This window comes from Falco biarmicus, chromosome 10 (assembly GCF_023638135.1).
Source record: "Falco biarmicus isolate bFalBia1 chromosome 10, bFalBia1.pri, whole genome shotgun sequence".
NCBI classification, from domain to species: domain Eukaryota; kingdom Metazoa; phylum Chordata; class Aves; order Falconiformes; family Falconidae; genus Falco; species Falco biarmicus.
Window position 1 is genome coordinate 19,349,535 of NC_079297.1, and position 20,425 is coordinate 19,369,959.

The window sequence follows — 20,425 nt, forward strand, 5'->3', positions numbered from 1 at the left end:
TGCAGGCAGAAGAATGCCGATTAATTAACTTCAGTTCACACATATGTTTCTGTGGTTTGGCATTACGTCCAGCTGGCCCTGCATATGGCAGAGATGGTAAAAGACCGTTTCCAGCTCTGCTTTCTGTTTTGTGGTTTGTTTGTTGTTTTGTTGTTTTGTTGTTTTGGTTTTGTTTTTTTTTTCCTGGGATCATAGTGATCTAGAAGGGGATACAAAGCAAATCAGGGAACCTTCCAAGGAGAAGTTGATCAAGTCTTTTCCATGGTGGTGCTAGGAAGGAAAAAGTGCCGCGCAGAAGATGCTGTGAGGCAATAGCTCGTGCTGTCTGGTGAAACCCAGCCCTACAGAAATGCACCGGTTCCCTGTGATGTCCCAAGTGTCTGTAAGAAGAGCTCACTCACGGGTCTGCTGCTGTGGGTATTGCTGAGCACTCCGTGACTTCGGAGCGGGAAGAACTCCAGGATTCATGGCCAACTCACAGACCGTGAATTTGTTTCTTAATATTGCCCTCTTCTCCCTATTTTTACCATAGAGAGAAGAAACTTAAACACTTAAAATGGTGTCAAAACCTCCACTTAGGGACATTGACAAGGAACTTGTTACCCTTGTCCCCAGCACGGCTGCTGCCATATCAGTGGGAGTTATTCACAGCCAGCCTGAGGAGGAATCAGAGATTTTGATGCCTAAGTGGCTGCCACAAGGTGAAATCAAGAAACGGGCACTCAGTCCCATAATCATCACTGTCACTGCACTGGTTGTCCTTGGGTGCACCAGGACCCCTGGGTCAGGGGCTGCCACCAGGAACCCTGCATTCCCCAGCCTCTGGCACGCGTCTTCTTCCCCAGGCAGCAGCTGTCAGCATTATTTATCATGTTAATAATAAGAACAACTATTATTTGTTATTATTTATTTATAGCTTAATGTATCTATTATTTGTATTTGTTATTTGCTATTTATGTTATTTATATTTTTGTTTTATTTATAATTTTATAGTATTTACAATATTTGTTATTTATGAATAGTTATTTATTGTCTATAATTTATTTACTATTTATTCACTAATTTACTATTTAGTGTTTATTATCTACCATTCACAGTTTATTATTTGCCATCTGCAGTTTATGATTTACTAGCTACTATTAGTAGTAGTTATTATTCACTATTATTTACTTACCACAGTAGCATAATTTAACATTAACAAATATTTAACAATATTTACAGACAGTTGGGAAACATAGCTAAATAGCTGCTGGCTGCACTTCTCCACTGGCTAGGGAAGAGCTGTCGGGAGGAATCATCCCCACAGCAGCCTCCACCTTACGCTTGGCTCCGCTCTCACCATCCTGCTTATGAGCTTTATTACTCCCTCCTTTAAGCTCATTTTCTGTTGAAACCATCCTTTAAATATAAAAAGAAGTGTGATGCAGTGCCAGGAGCCCACCACCCCTGGGGAAGGTGAAGTTGCTCTCAAAACCAGCTGGGGGCTGGAGCAGCTGGGGATGCTCGGGAGATGCTGAAGGGCTGGGGCTGCTGATGGCATCAAAGCTCTCCTTCAGTCCAGTTTAATTATCATTTAAATAAACATTATTTATTAAGGAATGTGGAGGAGCCCAGGTTTCATACCAAATCAGGACTGGTAACTAACGTCAGGAGTATTTCACCTTCTGCTTGACCAAAGTCATAGGGCAAGCAGAGTACCCCACCAGCACGCCGCACCCCCCGCCCCCCACGCTGCCTGCAGCCAGGCAGGAGTCAGGATGGAGGTGCAGGCAGGACTACAGCCGGGGGCTGGATGGGATGCTCTCCCAGCCATCTGCATTTGTTTCCCCTTGCTATGGGTGTCTCCAATGATTTCTCCTGATCTATTCCTTTAGAGTTGCTGTGCAGCAGGCAGATGTCCCTGGCCCCAGAGAAGACACTTGGAGCAGGGCAAAGGGATGGGGCTGCTGCCATGAGGAGGCTCCTGCCCTGAAAAGACCGCTTGTGCAAAACAGACCCCTTCGAGGACTCATGCCGTGTCCCTGCAACCTCAGCAGACTGAGACATGAGGATGGGGCACAGAGCAGCCACCCCCCCAGCAGTGTCAGAGGAGGGCAGGTCCAGTCATCTGTGTTGTCCCTGCGATGTGATGGCTGGGTGCGTCACACCATCCCTCTTCCCTCTTGCCCTCTACATGGCATGGGGTGATAGAAGCATCCAGCTCAGCTCTTGAAAGCAGGGAGGCGAGTGTCAGTGGGTGCTGTGTTGAGCAGTATTTCCCTGGGGGTGATGGGGAGCTGGTGGTTTCTGTGTGACATCAGAGGGTGACATTCACACAGATGGGAACTGTGACACATCTCAGAAAAGTTTCCACCAGGCACAGAAGACAAGAAGCGAATGAGGAGGAAGACGATAATTTTGTGCTCAACACAACGGTGGGTTTGCAAAGGGGAAGTGTTAGAAGTGACTATTGGATCAGTCTGTGACGCCTGCCCCATGAGCGTGACTCTTTGGCAAGCTGCTTCCGCTGCTCTCAGAAGTGACAACCAAGCCCTGGCACATCTGTGTGCCTGCAGCCACACGCCCCTGCGCAGAAGCCCAGGGCTGTGCTCCCGGGGCCCTATTTGGCCTTCAGCTGAGGAAGGGACCGGGTGCCAGGGCCCACAAGCAGAGCACTGGAGGAACCTCATCATGGAGTTACCTTGTTCCTGGTGGCCAGATCTCATCTGGGATTGTTTTGGAACGGCAGCTTTGTAAAATTTCATGTGCAAGTCTGGCAGAGAGGACTGGAGTTTGCAGCTCTGTGATACCAAGGCTGTGCAAGGGCTCTGCCCTCACTGGACCCCCCTGTGCCTGGTGAGAAGGGTCTGGGTCTTGCTTCCATTCCTGTTGCTGGGGCACACTGCTCTGCTCTTCCTTGGTCTTTCCATTCTTCACATTCAGCTTCTCAGTCCTTTTCAGTCCTTGAAGGGCAAATGGCTCTGCATGCCTTTTTTGATCCTTCCATTCCTCTCCCAGCTCTCTGTCTGTCTCCTGTTACCCTGGGCCCAAGCTCTTCCCTCCTATCTCTACTCCTGATCTCCTCTCCTCTCCTCTCCTCTCCTCTCCTCTCCTCTCCTCTCCTCTCCTCTCCTCTCCTCTCCTCTCCTCTCCTCTCCTCTCCCCTCTTCTTTTTTTCTCTGCTCAGTTCTTATGTTCTCCGGGTTGCAGATGTTGTAGCCCCTGGAGGAGGGGGGAAGGCTGACTGACCGGAGGACATTCACAGTACTGGGGACCTGAGAGTCACTAATTTTACCTTCATCTCTCGCCTTTCCCCAGGCGAGCACAAGAGAGAAAGGAGGAAGATGGACCGACATCCCAACAACACGATCCATGGCTGGCGTGCAGTGTCCCCGCTGCCTACGGAGAGCATGGTCTCTGGGGATGGACACAATGAGACCAGGTGCTTTACAGAACACATCCCTGAAATCGTCACCGGTAGCATCACGCTGCTCATCTGCCTGTGTGGGCTGGTGGGGAACGGGGCCATCCTCTGGCTCCTCAGCTTCCGCATCAGGAGAAATCCCTTCACTGCCTACCTCCTGAACCTTGCCGTGGCTGACAGCTGCTTTCTCCTCTGCACATTGGCTTTCCTTGTGATATATCACATGCCCATGCTCAGCTGCTTTCAGCCAGAGCTTTTGCGGGTGCTGCCGCTATTTCACTCCATGGTTCTGCTCACTTACAGCACCAGCCTCTATCTCCTCACAGCCATCAGTGTGGAGAGGTGTGCGGGTGCTCTCTGGCCCTTCTGGTTCCGATGCCACCGGCCAAGGCTGCTCTCAGCCGCCATGTGCAGCCTGCTGTGGGCCCTTGCCTGTGTGCTCGCTGGGCTGGTGTACTTTGTGTGTGACCTGGGTCACTCTGGACACTGCTGGATGGTTCTTGGAACCTTGTGCTTTCTCAATTTCTGCTTTTTCACCCCCTTTATGGTTCTTTCCAATGTGATCCTCTGTATCAAGCTTAGGCGCAGCTCTTGGCAACAACACCCAGTGAAGTTGTACACGGTCATCTTCCTCGCGGTCTTCTTCTTCCTCCTCTTTGGCATCCCGCTCAGTGTCCAGATCTTCCTCAACTTCTTTGTCTACATTAATTTGGTCTTTGAGATCTGCCTGTTGCTGGCTTCTGTCAACAGCAGTATCAATCCGGTTATTTATGTCCTGGTTGGGAGCTATGGAAGGTTCAGGTTCAGAGGATCTGTCAAAGTGGCTCTTCAGAGGGTCTTTGAAGACAGGGCAGATTCCCAAGAGGTGGGTGAGACCCCTGTGATGGGAATTGTTGCCTAAACCCCTATGGCTGCAGACTGGCACTCAGAGAGGAACAGCTCTGCCTCTGCACCCCGGGCCAGCACCCATGGGAGCAGGGTCCTTGCCCAGCTGGGTGAGCACGACTGGCAGTGGGTAGTCACGCATCCCCCAGGACATGGGCACGCTCAATGAGATTTCCAGGGGCAGGGCTGATTTCCACCTCAAACTTATTTATAATTTATTTTAATAAAATTGTTTTTCATGTAATTTACTGGTGATTGCTGTTTCTCCCCTTGCTGGGTCCATGGGGTGCCCTTGCTTGTTCTTAACATGATAGTTGTGACAGTCCCCTCATGCTGCCCACTAGTTTATAATGCTGAAATGATGTGGTCCAGAAAGTCCTGCCTCATCTGCTCTGCTGTTCTCCATGGCTAACACAGCCACAGTCCTGGGCCTCAGTCTGTACCTTGTCTGCTTCCTAGCAAGGAGAATCCCAACTCTTCCTGCTGCTACCCTCTTCTGGGACCTTGGTGCCTGACACTAAAGCACTGACCACTCATCGCCTTGATCCTCAAAAGCCCCCCAGACCAGAGGAGATGATGGTGAGGGACAAAAATGTTGTTTTCAGCTCCCTCTGGCTTAATGTCCTCCTGTGCCACAGTCTGGTAGAGAAAACCCACCTCAGCCTGGCTGATGCTGCCAGCAGCCAGACCTTTACCCAGCCAAAGGGGCTTAACTGGGGAGGTGGGAAGGGACAGGCAGAGGCAAGTGCTGCCGGAGAGCAGCATTGTGCCAGGTTGGACAGAGGATGGACAACCAGACTGCTAGTGGCTGGTGGCTGGTAGAAAGTGCAGGTTTGTGCATGGGGTGGAGAAGCCCATGGAGCAAACTTCCAGGGCAGATCCAAGAAAAGAGACAGAAACAGAGGCTGGAAGGCTCTCACTGGTGATAGCTCGAGGAAGCTGAGCTCTGCCTGCCAGATGGTTGTATTAACTTTCCCAACACACAGAAACAACTGCTACTAAATCCATAATATTTACAGAACATAGCTTCCTTGTAGGCATACAACAAATAACTGATGTCTGTAGATCTTGTGTTGAAATCCACATTTTGGATGATCGTGCGTGGGATGCTGCCCATGAAAGCAGAAGCTGAGAAACCCTGGCTAATCCTGCTCTCTTGTCGAGTATACAGATAGACTGGGCATCAAGCAGTTGTGTTGCAGGGCGTTGTGCTGGTGTACCTCGATGCTTTCCTTATCATGACCTGTTTGCACTTTAAAGGGTTGGCTTGGTGAGGGGATGTGAGATTCTGTAGTCGGGGACACAAATGTAGTAGGGAGGGAGAGAGGAAGCGGTTTTAGTCCTGGGCCTCCTGTGTGCCAGATCCCAGCAGGAGCACTCCTGCTCCCACATGCAACAGGAGCTGTTTGCATTTGACCTTCACTGCAGTCAGTCTGGGTAGGAACCATCCCACCTAACTTCAGCTCTCTAGAAACTGCACCGGTCTGTCTGTGGGAAATGTTGTAGGCTGCTGACTGACTACAAAGGGAGCGTAGAATGCAACTCAGATGAAATCCATAAATTTTAGACGACTAGAGCCAAGTAAGCAGCGTTGATTCACCTCTCCTGAGGAAAAAAGATTTCCCTGAAATCCTAAGTCATGTCTCCACTGCCTACCTGGTTCATACCCAGATCTTACTATTCAGCCAGCTCCTTGATTCATGTAGTAGCATGCTCTTGGAAACTGTGTTTGAAGATCAAGTATCGCTGTGAAACTGCGGTATACAAGTCACAAACCTAGGTCTGCATCAGAACTAGGAGTTTTGCAGCAACGCCAAGCTTGTAGCGCAGGGTCCTAGAGATACACCCCGGAACGATAGGAGAAAAGTTCAGCCAGTTCAAAGATATGAATATTTTGGGATCAGGGTTGCTTTAAACTGAAATGAAACAGGAACCTAACAGGGAGACAATCTGCTTTTCCCATAGGTCTAGTTTCTGAGACTGACTTTTTTGTTAGTCATTTCCTGTACAAAGCCAAGAATAGATTATAGCCAGAACCCTGGTACTGCCAAACACAGTGAAACGGTTCCCTGTTCGCAGGAACCCTGGAGAACATGGCCTGCTTGGCTAACACGGACAGAAGTGGTTTGTGAAAGGACCTGAGAAAGACCTCATGCTGGATGCTGCACAGGCTCACCCAGGCAGGCTTCGGTCCAGTTTTCCAAGTGATAATTCCGGGAAACCTCATGAAGATCCCGTCACGGGGGTGGCAGCTGGCAAGTATGAGGCGATGTGAGGCTGCTCTGCTTCTGCTCCAGTGAAGTTCTCCAGGCTGCGAGAGGAAAGAAGGTCAGACTTTTCTGGGTGGGATTTTTAGTTTAATCAGTGCCTCCCCTCACTGGTGTTGAACCTGTTGATCAATTTGCACCAAATCCGATTGTGGAATAGCAGTGTCTAGGATATTAAGATTAAATATTATGGAAAAAGGTGGTAGGGGAGTGCTGAAATGAGTATCCCACTGAAGGAGCCTAGCAGCTTAGTAGTATCAGCTATAATATTAGACAACTGAGAATCCATATCAGATCCACCCCCAAAACCACTTCCTCTTTTATATCTTCAAGGACAATCCTTTCAGCTTATTATTTTCCTCCTCCACATCTGTCCTGTCCAAAGCCGGGGATGAGGCACCTCCCTAGTGTCTGTTCTACTTCTGTACATGTTCTTGTGCCAGGCATGTCATACCCACCTCCCCATGTCCTCCCTTCCATCTCCTGTCCCTCGTTTCTCTCTGTGCTCCTACACATGGAAGCTGGGGCATGGCTGCAAAGATCTGAAAAGCCTAGTGTGGGGGACAGCAGAGCTGCTAACATGTTTCTGTTTCATCTCATCCCTCCAGCTGTGTGACCGGGGAAGGAGAAGCAGCAGTGGTTTCGTGAAGAGCACGTTGTTCCCCGCCATGGAAAGAGCCAGCTCTGTGTGTTGGAGCCAGCCCGGTGGGACAGCATATAACAGGAGCTGGCACCACAGGCTGCTGAGGCATGAGGACAGTCACTACAACTGGACAGACTGTGAAGCTGGTCACTTGAGCAAAGTCCCTGTCACGCTGCTCATCTGCCTCTGCGGGCTGGTGGGGAACGGGGCTGTCCTCTGGCTCCTCGGCTTCCGCATCCTCAGGAACCCCATCACTGTCTACGTCCTCAACCTGGCTGTCGCTGACTTCACCTTCCTCCTCTCCATCACCATTGCCCTTGTGATATTTCACAGCCCAGAGAGCCTGTGTCACAGGCTGAGCTCACAGGACATTACAACTGTGTTGAACATCACCATCCTCTTCTCTTTCACTGCCAGCATTTACCTCCTGACCGCCTTCAGTGCCATGACGACTCTGTCTGTCCTCCGCCCAGCCTGCTGCTCCTGCCACCACCCCAAGCACTTGCCAGTGCTGGTGTGTGCCCTGCTCTGGGCTCTCTCCTTCCTGCTTGCCGTGACCCTCTATCTCTCTCCTGCGGTGCTCATTGTTTTTGCCCTGAGCTACCTCTTACCGGTGCTTGCCCTGATTTTTTCTGGTCTAACCCTGCTTTCAAGGGTCTTGTGCTGTTCATGGCAGTATCCTCCAAGGAAGCTCTGTGTTGTGGTCCTGCTAGCTGTCTTCTTTCCCTTCTTTACCGCTGATTTTGTCTACTGGCTCTTGCTAAGACTGTTTGATTTTTCTATTTTTGTCTTTGACACCTCTCTCTCTCTCGCCTGTGTGAACAGCAGTATAAACCCTGTTATTTACTTCTTGGCTGGGAGCTGTGCAAAGAAGTTCACACTCTCTGTTAGGGTTGCTTTCCAGAGGGCTTTTGAAGACATAACAGAGTCCCAAATCAGAGGTGAAACTCCCAGAGAAAACACAGTGGAAACAGCTGTTTAAACCTCTGGAAGCCCCTCCCTTAGAGAAGATGCTCTAGGGATGGAGACATCCCGTGAACCAGGGCAAGACAAGGAAGAGGCTTTGCTGTGGGTCTGGTTGCAGCTGAACGGAATTAGCTGCAGCACAACGAAACATGCTGGGTGGCGCAGGAACTCCTGCCTGGGTTGGACACTGGACAGAGCAATGAAATACTCATCAAAACCTTTTGCTTTGAAACTTTGCTTTGAATATGTTGTATTCAACAGCTCGGAGCTTCGCCTGTCCCAAAAGTGAGCTGGCTCTGCCCTGTGCACTATTAAAACAGCTGCAGAGACTCAGCTCCTGCCCATGGATTTTTTGTGTGTCTGCTTAAGAGCAGAGTGTGGGTGGATGGGAAAGCTTGGCACAGCAGGGCAGAACAATTCCTGGGCAAACCCTTGCGTGTGCATCTTCAGCTTGTGAAGAGTATGTGGACACTTCACATTCAGCTTTGTTACCAAGCAAGCAGGCATGTGTTTGGGATGGCCCCTGGAAGGCTTTCCCTGAAATGCATTGCTTCAGCTGCAAACTGGGTTTGGTCTGTGCATCATGTGGCTTGTCTGCACGCAAGGGTTTTTGACTGGAACAGCCTCTTATGGTTCCTCCCACTTTTCTCCAGGCTGTCTGGATGGTTAGCTTGAGCAAATGCCATTTCGCAACCATGACCTGAGGTCTGTATTCGTTACTGGTGAGTCTGTTCATTATTTAGAAAAACAAGACGAGCAGGGTTAAAATGAAATAATCCAAAAAGCACAGCCCTGTCTGAAGACTCTGTAAAGACCGGATTTTCTGTGTGAAAGAGGATACAGGGAGAGGGAAGGAAAGAAGTGGACTTTTTAAGGAAAAGACCCCGTTGAAGCCATGAGGACTGAATCCCTGTAGCCTGGCCCAGGCTCCCTGGTGAAAGGGGCAGTGGCAGTGCTTTCTCCACTTCTCTCTCCCCTCCGTGTCTGTCATCCCTTGCTGTCAAGGAGGTGGAGGGTACAGCAGCTCTCGTCAGCCTGGGAACTAAGCCGCCAACAAACCACTGCTTTTGAGCTGGTTTTGTTTCCTGGTGTGACTCCCCACCAGGCTGCACTAACTTCAGTATGAGCACCAGGGAAAGGTTGGGACAGTGCAGCTGGCAGGGAGGGGTGGAGGGAGGAAAGGCATCAGCAAAGCAGACCCAGGAACTACTGATGCTGTGGCCTCTGGGACCTGGGATAGCGACACAAATTTTTCTGCCCTTTGGCTTGTCCCTTAGCCCAGAGCGACATGTCACCTGACAGGCTGGAATGAAAATTAATCACTTGGTGCAGTACAGGTACAGAGCCATGATAACTGAACACATAAAACTCTCTGGTGGAAACAAGAAGCTCAGATAGGTGCTGGCCTGGGTGACACTGCAGACAAGGGAGACCCCAGGAAGCAGGAAAAGCACATGAAAGGATCGTGGTCCCTCTGCACCTGCCTTGAGCGATGCTCCGTGGATGATGGGAGCCCTTTCCTGGACAACAGAGTGTAACTCCTTTACTTTCCAAAGGACAGGAAAATGGGAAAGAGGGAGAAAAATCCCCCTCTCAACTATGGAAGACTCCTGCCCTGTTCTGTAAAACAACTCTGTTAATAAATGTTTCTTCGATGTTTAATCTCATCATGGGTCTTCAAAGCATGACTCACCACCCATAGGTTATACTCTTGCTTCTCTTTCTAAAACGAGAGGCACAGTAATTACTCTTGGATTTAAGGCAGTGGGAAAAGGACAGACAACTTCCCACTGTGTAAGAGGCGGGGAAGTGGGTGGGTGAATACAGGCAGCCCTGCCACCCGCAAATATGATGATCTTCCCTGTCAGGCTGCGTGCCTCCTCACTGCTTTTCTCAGCAGTCTCCCAGCTGGTGGGATGCTGCGAGGTCCCTTCCTTCACATCTTTCCCTCTGCCCTTCCACCTCTGCCTGCCTCAGCTGGCTTCAGCCCTCCATCCTACAGGGAGGCGCTCTCCTGGTGTGCTCAACTGTTCCTGAGGAAAGTTTTCAGCACATGTGGGCAGCTCCACTGCCATGGCTTGGCTCAGCTGGAGGCTTCTTACAGTGAGATACATCTCTGCTAACTGCAAGCATCCCAGAGACATGTTGTCTGCTGGCCATGTCCCTCCCAGAACGAATGAGGAGGTCTTGGCACTGCCAAATTACTCATCCCAGCTACCGTAGGATGATGCACCTCTGGACGTACCTGCCTTCCTCATAAACAAGACAGAGGCTTTAGAATGAGAGGAAATGAGCCATTTTGTGACAGAGTTGTCAGTCTTGCTCTTTTCAGCTGTGTCAGTGAAGCCCAGCTGTTGTTTATTCAACAAATTTTGGGGTCAGAGTTACCATCTTGGAAACAAAACAAAGAAATCCGAATCTCATTTAGGACTAGTAACAAAATGACGCCTTAGGTAGGTAACTAGAAAAAGACCAGTGCAATCATGATTTTGGAGTGTATGGTTAGTCATTACAAAAGCTGTGCAGCAGAGCTGCTCAGCTCCTTCTGAAGATGGCCAGGTTCAGGGTGGAGGCAGTGACGGGCTTCCTCTTGATGCTGAAGCTTGGGAAGCAAACAATGGCCCCATTCCCTGCCAGCCCACACAGGTAGATGAGCAGTGTGATGCTCCTGATTTCCATAAAATTAAGTGGCCCATATATCTGGTTATGTTAATTTCCATATTTCAGGCTCTTTTTGGTCATGGACACAGAGGTGTGTTCAGTGGAGTTACTATGAAATCTTTGCTGTGAGCAAAGAGAGTAGAGGAATTAATGTCTCTTGACTTACCAAGACTATCCAACCTGGTAATCCCCTGGCTTGCTTCACAGCCTGGCTTGGAGCTGTGTCTGGGGAGGGTTTGGTGAGCTGTGCCAAAGTGGGTTACCATCCCAGCCTCTGCAGCTGACATTTGCCCACTGTGCTTCTCTCTGGCATCGGAGAGGTGATCTTTGGCGTCAGACACCCAGCATTGCACTGTGTTATTTCATCTTCACCTTGAAATATTTCCTTTCCAAAATCAGTGCCTTTTCTGAAGACACAGCTCCTCCATGTGCCCTTCTGAGTTTGGAGGACAGGGTATCATAGCCTTGGCTGAAGTAAGGCAAAAGAGTCTGAAGCCTCCTTTGGGATGCTTCTGTCCCTGTGGACAAAACTTTTGTGGAGATTTTGAAGAGTGAAACATTCTTCAGCTCCTCCCGTGTTTTTTTCTGTAGGGGCTGATAGTAGCAGGGCTGGAGCAGATTCCCTGTCCCCTTGCAGGGGTGATTATGGTGCTGTCTGGTTCCTGAGAGACCTCAGCAGGGAAGTGGCAACCTCTGGGATACGATGCCTTGTCAACCAGCCGTAGTCTGTTGCAAAAAGCCATGTTTCCCTGGAGCACAGCTGGAAAGCAGCACCTTGCATGAACTTGGCATGAACACGAGTGCCAGGAACGTGCCACTTGTAAACCCCCGGCACGATCGAGCCTGTACCGTTCTTAGAACGATTTAACCCTGGAATTAGAGAGTGTGACAAATTCCCATTTTTTCCCCCAAATCCCCATAAAAGGCTGCTCTTGCTTCTTCCCCAGCTCTGCAGCCCGACACGATGTTGTTTTCTTTCTCTTTCCATCAGCTGCAAGCGCAAGGGCCGGCTCTGCTGACCGGCTCTTAAAAAAGATGAAGGATGCTCCGCGCGATCCTCACCCCTCTCCTGCCATCTAGAGGCACCAGACCCGCAGATATTTGTGAAATCACCACCAGCCCCGTGCTGGATGTGCCCCTGCAGCCCTCCGAGCCCGGGGTGTGGGTGAGCAGCAGATCCTGGGGCTCAGCTCCTGCTCGGGAGATTCCACACAGCCCCGGAGAAGGCAGAGGGGTTCAGCTAGGCTGGGAAGGGGTTTCTGGGGAGGGTGGGTTCCCAGCTAGTCCCTCTTCATGAGGGTACCCCACTCAGCTTCCAGGAGCAAGTTACTCTCCCAGGAGTCCTCACCCTCCACTCCTCAGCAGGGCAGCAGCAGAGGTGGTGGCATGGCCAGCTCTGCCACCGCGGTGTCTCCATGCCAAGGGAACCAGGGTGGGGAGGGGGCTGCCCTACCCTGTGGATGAGCTGCACTGCTGCTTCCCACGGCAGCAACTGCCTCTGCTTCACTCAGCCTTTTACTCCAGCGTGAGTGTGGTCATGCTGGTGAGGTACCCCTGTGATCCCCTTGGATTGCCCATTTTTGCAATCCCTTTTGCAGAGCACTGCCTCGCTTGGACAACAGAGATGGCCAGAGCTCCCCCAGGGCCCAATACATCAGACTTTCCCCAGGCAAGAGATACCCCAATCCCCACAAAACTCATCTGCTGAGCCAAAGGAGTAGAGTTTATTTGCTGGGGCCAGGGCAATGAGGATCATTGCAATGGGGAATACAGCCCATGCACAGTGACGGAGCCCCGCTGAGCATGCTGCGCTGGGGCTGTGCTACACGTCCCCATGCCTCCATCGTCCAGGCTGTCTGCAAGGTGCTGCATCTCCAAGCCTTACAGAGTGGTCTCCATCATAGTGTCCTCAGGCATGTGGCTCCCTTCCTCACTCATCGTTTTCACTTCGAACACGCGACGGAGGGCAACCTTTGCAGAGCCCTGGAAACGGCGCTGCCGGCAGCTCCCCACCAGGAAGTAAATGGCTGGATTGATGCTGCTGTTCAGTGATGCCAGCAGGTAAGAAATATGAAGGTAAAACAGGTTTGAATACAAAGGATCAAGGAAAATCACCACACTGAAAGGAAACCCGAAGATAAACAAGAAGATCACACTGAGCAGGACAGCAACATAGAGTTTCCCCGGGTGTTGTCTCTGTGAGCCACACTGGAGTTTGATGAACAGGGACAGGTTGGAAAGGAATGGGAATAAAGAGAAAATGAGAAAATTCACAATGCTTATACTTCGCAATAGCTGTGCACAGTTTATACTCAGAGACACATAACAACTAATGAAAACCAAAGAAACAAAAAGTCCAGCAAGAGCCCAGAGCACCCCACACATGATGCCTGACAAGTGCTTTGGGCGGCGGCACCGGTACCAGAGTGGGAACAAAACAGACAGGCACCTCTCTATGCTCATTGCTGTCAGGAGATACATGCTGGCAAAATACCAAAACAGAAACAGATCCATCAGGATATAATCAGTCAAACCATGCTGAAATGAGAAAATACAATAGACTGTTGTAACCATGTGAAATATAAGTTTAACAACAAGGAGTAGGAGCAGAGAAAAGTCAGCAATGGCCAGGTTCAGGACATAGACAGTGAAAGGGCTCTTCTTCATGTGGAAGCCCAGGAACCACACGACAACCACATTCCCCATAAGTCCACACATGCAAATGCCAATACAGACACCTGAGATTATCAATAACCTGTTATCTCCTGGTATGCACTGAGACTGATTAAATGCCTGAGATTCTTCATATCCAGAAGTCATGTAGCTCAGAGGGAGGTCTGTTGTGACTTTCTCCTCCATGGCAAATGACCCTGCTCCAGGCGAACGCCTTTTCCCTCTCCCTCTACCTCCTAGAGGACATGAGGAATCACAGGAGATGAGAGACATCAGCATTCCCACCACTCATTATCTTTCCCCACAACACCAGACCTCATGCCAGCCCCAGGCTGTGTCAGGAAAAACCCTGCCCCTGCCATACCCAGGCATGGTACGTACCCAGGAGGCATCTCCCCTTTTTCCCTTCCACAGCCTCCTACCTCCTGGTGCTCGTGGTAACAGTGCTGCTGGTGGAGCCCGAGCACACGGGGCCTCCAAGCTCACCAGGAGGAAGGGTCTGGTGATGGTTGCTGTGGCCACCTCACTCTGCTTTGGCCTCGTGCCTGAGGAGCAGACCTTTGCCCAGAGATCATGTCCCGTGGTCTGGAGACTCCCCTCACAATCTCATCACATTCAGCTTCCCCTCACATGTCACACAAACAGTGATCTTGTCAGCAGGAGCTGGCCACGTCACACCCTTCCTCTCCTGTGGTCCTCCTGCTTTGTCCCACCATGTGAGGGGCTTCTGGCTTTTGCTGTGTGTATCTGGCATACCAGACCCTTCCTCCTGGTGAGCTTGGAGGCCCCGTGTGCTCAGGCTCCAGCAGCAGCACTGTTCCCAGGAGCACCAGGAGGTAGGAGGCTGTGGAAGGGAAAAGGGGGAGATGCCTCCTGGCCAGGAACAGAGCTGGAGGGATGGGAGCCTGTCCTGGGTATGGCAGGGGCAGGGTCTTTCCTGGCGCAGCCTGGGGCTGGCATGAGGTCTGGTGTTGTGGGGAAAGATGATGAGTGGTGGGAATGCTGATGTCTCTCATCTCCTGTGATTCCTCATGTCCTCTAGGAGGTAGAGGGAGAGGGAAAAGGCGTTCGCCTGGAGCAGGGTCATTTGCCATGGAGGAGAAAGTCACAACAGACCTCTCTCTGAGCTACACGACTTCTAGATATGTGGACTACAGAGAAAGTATCGAATACAAATGCTCAAGACTACCTTACGGACTGCTGGTCTTTGCAGGTGTCTGTATGGGAATTTCTCTCTGCGGACTTGTGGGGAATGGGATAGTCATGTGGTTCCTGGGCTTCCACATGAAGCAGAGCCCTTTCATTGTCTACATCCTAAATCTAGCTGTTGCTGACTTCTCTTTGCATCTCCTCTTTTTTCTGCTCATGTTGGCAATTTTGAGCTTAACAGAAAATTGTTCTTATTTGTATGATTTTATTTCTTTGTACAGAGATTTTGTATTTGTAGTTGAATTTCTGTGCCAATTCTTTGACCTTAGCAGCCTGGGTCTCCTGACAGCAATCAGCGTGGAGCGGTGTATCTCAGTCTTCTTCCCAACCTGGTACCGCTACCACCACCCAGAGCGCTTGTCAGGTGTTGTAAGTGGGGTGCTCTGGGCTATCACTGGATTTTTTGTTTTCTCAATGTATCTTAGCTTTAACTTTTCCGAAAGCTACGAGACAGTATTTGCAGGCGTAGCCATGGCAATTTTCATGCTTTTGTCTTTAGCAATGCTGATTTTCAACCTGTCCGTGTTCATCAAACTGCGATGTGGTTCACAGAGACGACATTCAGGGAAACTCTATGTCACTGTTCTGCTAGGTGTGATTGTCTTCTTTGCCTTTGGTATTCCTTTCAGTGCAGAGGTTTTCCTCTATCTTCCAAGTTCGCATGTATTATTTCCTGATGATACATCTTCTCTGCTGGCATTGCTAAACTGTAGCATCAATCCAATCATTTACTTTCTGGTGGGGAGCTGCTGGCAGTGCTGGTTCCAAGGCTCCATGAAAGCTGCCTTTCGCCAGGTGTTTGAGGAGGAGACCCACATGCCTGAGGACACTATGGTGGAGACCACTGTGTGAGGACACCTGGAGATGTGGAGCCTTGCAGGCAGCCTGGGGGATGGAGATCCCCATGCACTTGCTGCCTGCCTGCTGCAATGGGATCAATGCTGCAGCTCTTCTTTGCGGGGGCACGTAGCACAGCCCCAGCGCAGCACTGCTCAGCAGGGCTCCGTCTCTGTGCATGACAAAGGATTTGCAGTTGGGTGAGTCACACAGGGGCTGGTCCTGCTCCCACTGGAATCACTGGGGAAAGTCTTATTCACCTGCCAGCACAGCTGTGAAACTTCGGGCTAACAGCTGGAATTAGCTGTTCTAAAATAAACTTGGCTCTTCTGTCCTCTTTCAGCACACACTGACTTGAAGCTTCTTCCTGTGTCTTAAATCAATTATTTATCTGATCCAGTCCCCATTTTCTGTCTTCATTTCCCCCTTTGTTTATTTTTATTATGATTTGCCTTATACTCAGTGCTGTCTTTGACAGCAATTCAAGTATTATTTTCGTTACCACACGTTGTGCAATGAGTATTCCTGGCTTTTCTCAGATCCCTCCTTCTTATCAGGAACTTCCCATATGATGGGTGATGTTGCTGCTCTAATGCAAAGCACAGCTATGATGGAAACACATCCTAAGGAAGGGCTGATGTAACCAGATGTGTCTTAAGACGGAGAAAGTCATACTGCTGAATGTCCCCTGAGATCCATCAATTAAGAACAGAAAACAATAAAACCAAAACAATTAATTAGGTGCTAATATTCAGGACAGAAACAATCTATATAAAACAGGAGTATCTGTCAGCAAAACAGGATGATTTCTATACTTCTTATCTTCCAAAGTTTCTTTCCATTAGTCATTTCCTCTGCTCAGAGAAGATTAGAAGTCATGAGCATAGCTGAGTGCCCTAAAACTCGATTTGTGTTTAGAAGAAACTGGATTTCATGAGCTTATTCCTCCTTCAGTCTAAGGTGATGTAAAGACAGCCTTTTTGTGAAAGGTCCCTCGAGATCCAGAGGGGACAGATTCCACCCAGGAAGCTGCTGGGAAATACTAGACTTCCAAGCGACTGGTTGTAAATCAGAAAACAGTCACACGGAAGTTGCGGGGAAAATTCCCAGTGAAAAGCCACTAGGGTTGTGGAGTCAATGTGCCTTGACCTCCCGTCAGACTCCCCACAGTACCTGGTTCAGGCCCAGGCACTGACAGGAATGATTTTGGGGTTCTTTTATTAATACTAATAACATCTTCGCTTGTTGTTTTTACATATCTGGTTCCCACCCATTCCATTTCTGTGTTACCAGAAGCCCCCTTGGCCACGCTCTCACTCCCTGTTTTCCACACACACATTGGGATGCGGCAGCTCCAAGCTGGTACCTGGGTAAGGGCAGACATTGCCAGAAAATACAGACCTGAGTGTAGGAAGGTTCTTACTTCCTTTTGCTTCTTACAGGATGGGAGAGAAAGGGGACAAATGGGGAAACGCCAGTGAGGAAAGCTTTGTAATGAGACTTTTCCTCCGACAGAGGTTTGAGATACAGGGATTTCTGGGCTCCCAGTTCCAGAGAGACAGGGAGCTACTGGGGATGGGGCAGCAGAAGCTGTGGGGATGATGAGGGGATGGAGCATCTCCCTGATGAGGAAAGGCTGGAGAGCTGGGGCTGCTCAGCCCGGAGGAGAGAAGACCGAGGGGCTCTGATCAATGCCTACAGACACCTTAAGGGCGAGTGCCAGCAGGACGGGGCCAGGCTCTTTTCAGCGGTGCCCAGCGACGGGCCAAGGGGCAGCGGGCACCAACGGCAACACGGCAACTTCCATCTGCATGTGAGGAGGAACTTCTCTGCCTCGGGGGTGGCAGAGCCCTGGGCCAGGCTGCCCAGAGAGGCCGAGGGGTCTCCTTCTCTGGAGACGTTGGAACCCGCCTGGACGCGGCTCTGTGCAGCCTGCTCTAGGGGAGCTGCTTCAGCAGGGAGGTGGGCTGGGTGACCCCCAGGGGTCCCTTCCAGCCCTGACCATGCTGTGACTCTGTGATTGATGTATTATGGCAGACTGTCAGAACACAACAGTCCTCAATTCTCTTTAAAGTTGATGGAGAAATGCAACACCCCAGCTACAGAGCAGCACCCGTGCCCCCTTCCCTGCCCCCACTGTTCTCCCCACTGTTCCTCACTCTTTGCCCCTTCTCCTCTGCCTCTCTGGTGTTTTCTGCCCATTTGCAAACACGTTTCCACAGCAGCTCCACACCCTCCCCTGAAGGGCTCAGCTGCAGCCCCTGCGGAGCCAGCTGGAACAGGCTGAACTGGCTGGAACTGGCCAGAGCCGGCTGTGCCCAGCACAGGGCAGCCCCTCAGCTCCCTCCGAGGAGACCCTGCAGCCCACACCACTAGCAGCTTGCCACCAACACCAGCACACACACACACACACATATAAATCATTGTACTCGGCCAACTTTGGGTGTCCTCGCTCTGGTCCCCACCTGAGGGACATGCACGGCGCCTGCCACCTCCAGTGCCACCTCCAGTACCACTGCCACCGCCTGGAACCTCTGTCAGGAGAGGCTGGAGGAGGCCAGACACTGAATTCGAGAAATTCTGAGGTACCAGTCTGGAAGGAAGGGCAGCCAGGGTCTTCAGCTGAATTTCACACATTGTAATTAATGTATTGTTGTTAATTCTTTCACTCCTCTGTTCTCCCCTCTCTTCAACCCCCCCCCCTGCGCCCCCCCCCCAGCCCCTTTACTTAAGGTCAGCCAGAACCCTGTGTGTTCCCTCCCTGTTCATGGCCAAGAACTCACTTAGGCTGCGTCTCTGCTCTTAGGTACCGGTGCCGTTTTAATGTTTGGGCTGCTTTCCATCCTCTCATTCCTTTTGGCTTTGTCATCTTCGACAGGCTGACATTTTCAGCTCTGCTGCTACCACCACCACCACCACCTTGTTGGTGCTGGTTTGCACCTCTGCCCATCTGCTTCCTCTTGCTGGTTCGTGCAATCAGCTGCTTCTCCTCTTGCTTCAAAACTGTGAAATCAGCAGTGGTACAAAGTCACGTGCAACAGCAGTCACCCCATCAGCCCTGAGGGGAACTGGCATTTTGGCATCAACAATTCCTCTCTTTGGTCCAGTGTTGAGTCCACCCACCCAAGTCCATGCTGTCTAATGTTGTGTGGAGCAATATGTTTTGACAATGAAGATACATGTAAGTCTGTCTTCACATCAGATTTTCTGATTTGTTCATTTTTGCTCCAGATTTTTCTCCCTCTTCCCCTCATTAGGATCTAAAGCATACACAGAGCTGTATCAGCTAAGAGAGATCTACATTCTTATCACTACCTTCCTGCCTGATGTTCTCCTCAGGGCATATATCAAGCCCATTAGATGTTTAGCTGATCACCACATTGCATGCAGAGGTTTTCTTTCTGCAAAGAGCAGCATCGTTTTTTTAAATCTACTACCCTGTAAGGAATAACCCAAGAGGTTGAAGGGGTTTGTTGTGCTATGGAGAGCCTCTGAAGAGTAAAACAAAGGTTGAAGGTAGGAGACAGCTCCTGCAGAGTCGGTGGAGGAGTCACCTCATTGAATAGTGTCATCAGGTTGAGCTCAGAGAAACTGGTCTCAGAATATATTTAACCTGAAGTTTGCTAAGTTTAGTTAGTTTAATGTAACAAAAAATCACCTCTCACTACCATGACTGCTTCACTTCTGTCCTTAGCTCATCTCCTTGACAAAGGTATGTTTTCTGTTTGGATGCCCTAAAATTTTCTGCCTTGTTTTCTAAACCTTCCAAATTCCTGTCCGGTTCACTGCCAGGGGAGATGTAGCTGCACTTTTATTAAAATGAATAGAAAAAGCAGAATAATAGTATCTGTACTTTGAAGTTTGGGGTAATTTTGACATCTTAAATAGTATTGGCATTTTAGTTCTAGTCTCAGATGACATCTGTTCTCTTAAGGAAAAAACAAGGGGAATGGCATATTAAGGATTAAGTTTGACACGGCAGATGCCACGTAGAGTGTCCAAGAGCCTGTGCAACAGCCTTGGCCCAGCTCTTTCCTTGGCTTAATTCCTTGAATTAACTCTACTCAAATTTCTGTGACCAGTCAGCTTTACTGCAGGGATGTGTCACACTTTGAGAGGAGCACCCTGAGTTGCCTGAGCTGTATGTGAAGAACGGAGAAAAGGCCCCTTTGTTGCTATGCAAGTGAGTTTTGAAGGTGCATGAAAGGAGTAAAAATGAGGATAAGTGCCATAAAGGTACATTCAGAAAGAGAATGTCCTTGGCCAGCACTAATCCTGCCTGTGTTCTCCAACACCTTGTGCCTTCCCCTGTGACTCCACAAAAGATGTTCTAGATTTCTTTTGGCCAGGGCTTCACAGGACACCTACAGGGATTTGAAGCAGATGTTAGGAGAGAGGGTCTGAAAAGTCTAGTCTGCACCTGCAGCCAGGTAACACCTTTTGCTGCTAAACCTTATGGAGACTTCTCTACTGCGCAGGACTGTACAGTGTGTGCCTTCCTCAGCTGTTTCTGAAGCTCTTCTGCACCACCATCTCCTCCAGAAACTCATCCCTTCATTCATTTTTTTCCCTCCACAAAAATCTATGTCATGCCTCTGTGTCACTCCTTTTCTTTAAGAGAAGGGTTTTAGTTTGTGGCCAGGGTGGTTTTGGCAAGCTCCTTCTGATGAGCCCGTAGGGACAGTATCCAGGCAGACATCTGGAGAGGAGAACATCCGGAGGGCAGCACAGCTCCCACATAGCTCTCCTGGTCTCCAACACACTGTGGGCATGCCTGCTTCCATGTTTCTTTTTGAACAATTGATTTCAATATCTTTTTTTTAAAAAAGAATAAAAGTTGAGGGGTGGAGGGAGATCACTTTTATGCTTTACTGCCAAAAA

General features: G+C 49.9%; 3 protein-coding genes across 6 annotated transcripts; 2 read left to right on the plus strand and 1 right to left on the minus strand.

Moving 5' to 3' along the window:
• Positions 1–1,819: 1,819 nt before the first annotated feature.
• Positions 1,820–9,749, plus strand: LOC130156367 (proto-oncogene Mas-like). 4 transcript variants are annotated; one of them, XM_056354807.1, is made up of 3 exons: positions 1,825–3,421; positions 6,368–6,616; positions 7,164–9,749. In XM_056354807.1, exon 3 carries the CDS (start codon positions 7,224–7,226, stop codon positions 8,178–8,180), a length of 957 nt encoding a protein of 318 aa, XP_056210782.1. In that variant the 5' UTR covers positions 1,825–3,421; positions 6,368–6,616; positions 7,164–7,223; the 3' UTR covers positions 8,181–9,749. The 4 variants fall into 4 exon arrangements, with proteins under 4 accessions (XP_056210780.1, XP_056210783.1, XP_056210782.1 ...); XM_056354805.1 differs by lacking the exon at positions 6,368–6,616 and having other exon boundaries at positions 1,820–2,835; XM_056354808.1 differs by lacking the exon at positions 6,368–6,616 and having other exon boundaries at positions 1,823–3,421.
• Positions 9,750–12,527: 2,778 nt separating this feature from the next.
• Positions 12,528–14,054, minus strand: LOC130156562 (proto-oncogene Mas-like). Its single transcript, XM_056355139.1, has 2 exons — positions 13,921–14,054; positions 12,528–13,734 (listed from the first exon to the last, which is right to left on the minus strand). Exon 2 carries the CDS (start codon positions 13,682–13,684, stop codon positions 12,707–12,709), a length of 978 nt encoding a protein of 325 aa, XP_056211114.1. The 5' UTR covers positions 13,685–13,734; positions 13,921–14,054; the 3' UTR covers positions 12,528–12,706.
• On the plus strand, positions 14,004–15,939 carry LOC130156561 (mas-related G-protein coupled receptor member D-like). The gene is made up of 2 exons (XM_056355137.1): positions 14,004–14,334; positions 14,541–15,939. Exons 1-2 carry the CDS (start codon positions 14,004–14,006, stop codon positions 15,557–15,559), a joined length of 1,350 nt encoding a protein of 449 aa, XP_056211112.1. The 3' UTR covers positions 15,560–15,939.
• The last annotated feature ends 4,486 nt before the right edge of the window (positions 15,940–20,425 follow it).

Excerpts from the sequence above, each read along its gene's own strand:
- LOC130156367 (XM_056354805.1), top strand. The coding sequence starts at position 2,743 with ATGTGCAAGTCTGGCAGAGAGGACTGGAGTTTGCAGCTCTGTGATACC. Across the intron at positions 2,836-7,163 it reads ACTGGACCCCCCTGTGCCTG|CTGTGTGACCGGGGAAGGAG; the intron begins GTGAGAAGGGTC and ends TCATCCCTCCAG.
- LOC130156562 (XM_056355139.1), bottom strand. The coding sequence starts at position 13,684 with ATGGAGGAGAAAGTCACAACAGACCTCCCTCTGAGCTACATGACTTCT.
- LOC130156561 (XM_056355137.1), top strand. The coding sequence starts at position 14,004 with ATGGTTGCTGTGGCCACCTCACTCTGCTTTGGCCTCGTGCCTGAGGAG. Across the intron at positions 14,335-14,540 it reads GTTCCCAGGAGCACCAGGAG|GAGGTAGAGGGAGAGGGAAA; the intron begins GTAGGAGGCTGT and ends CATGTCCTCTAG.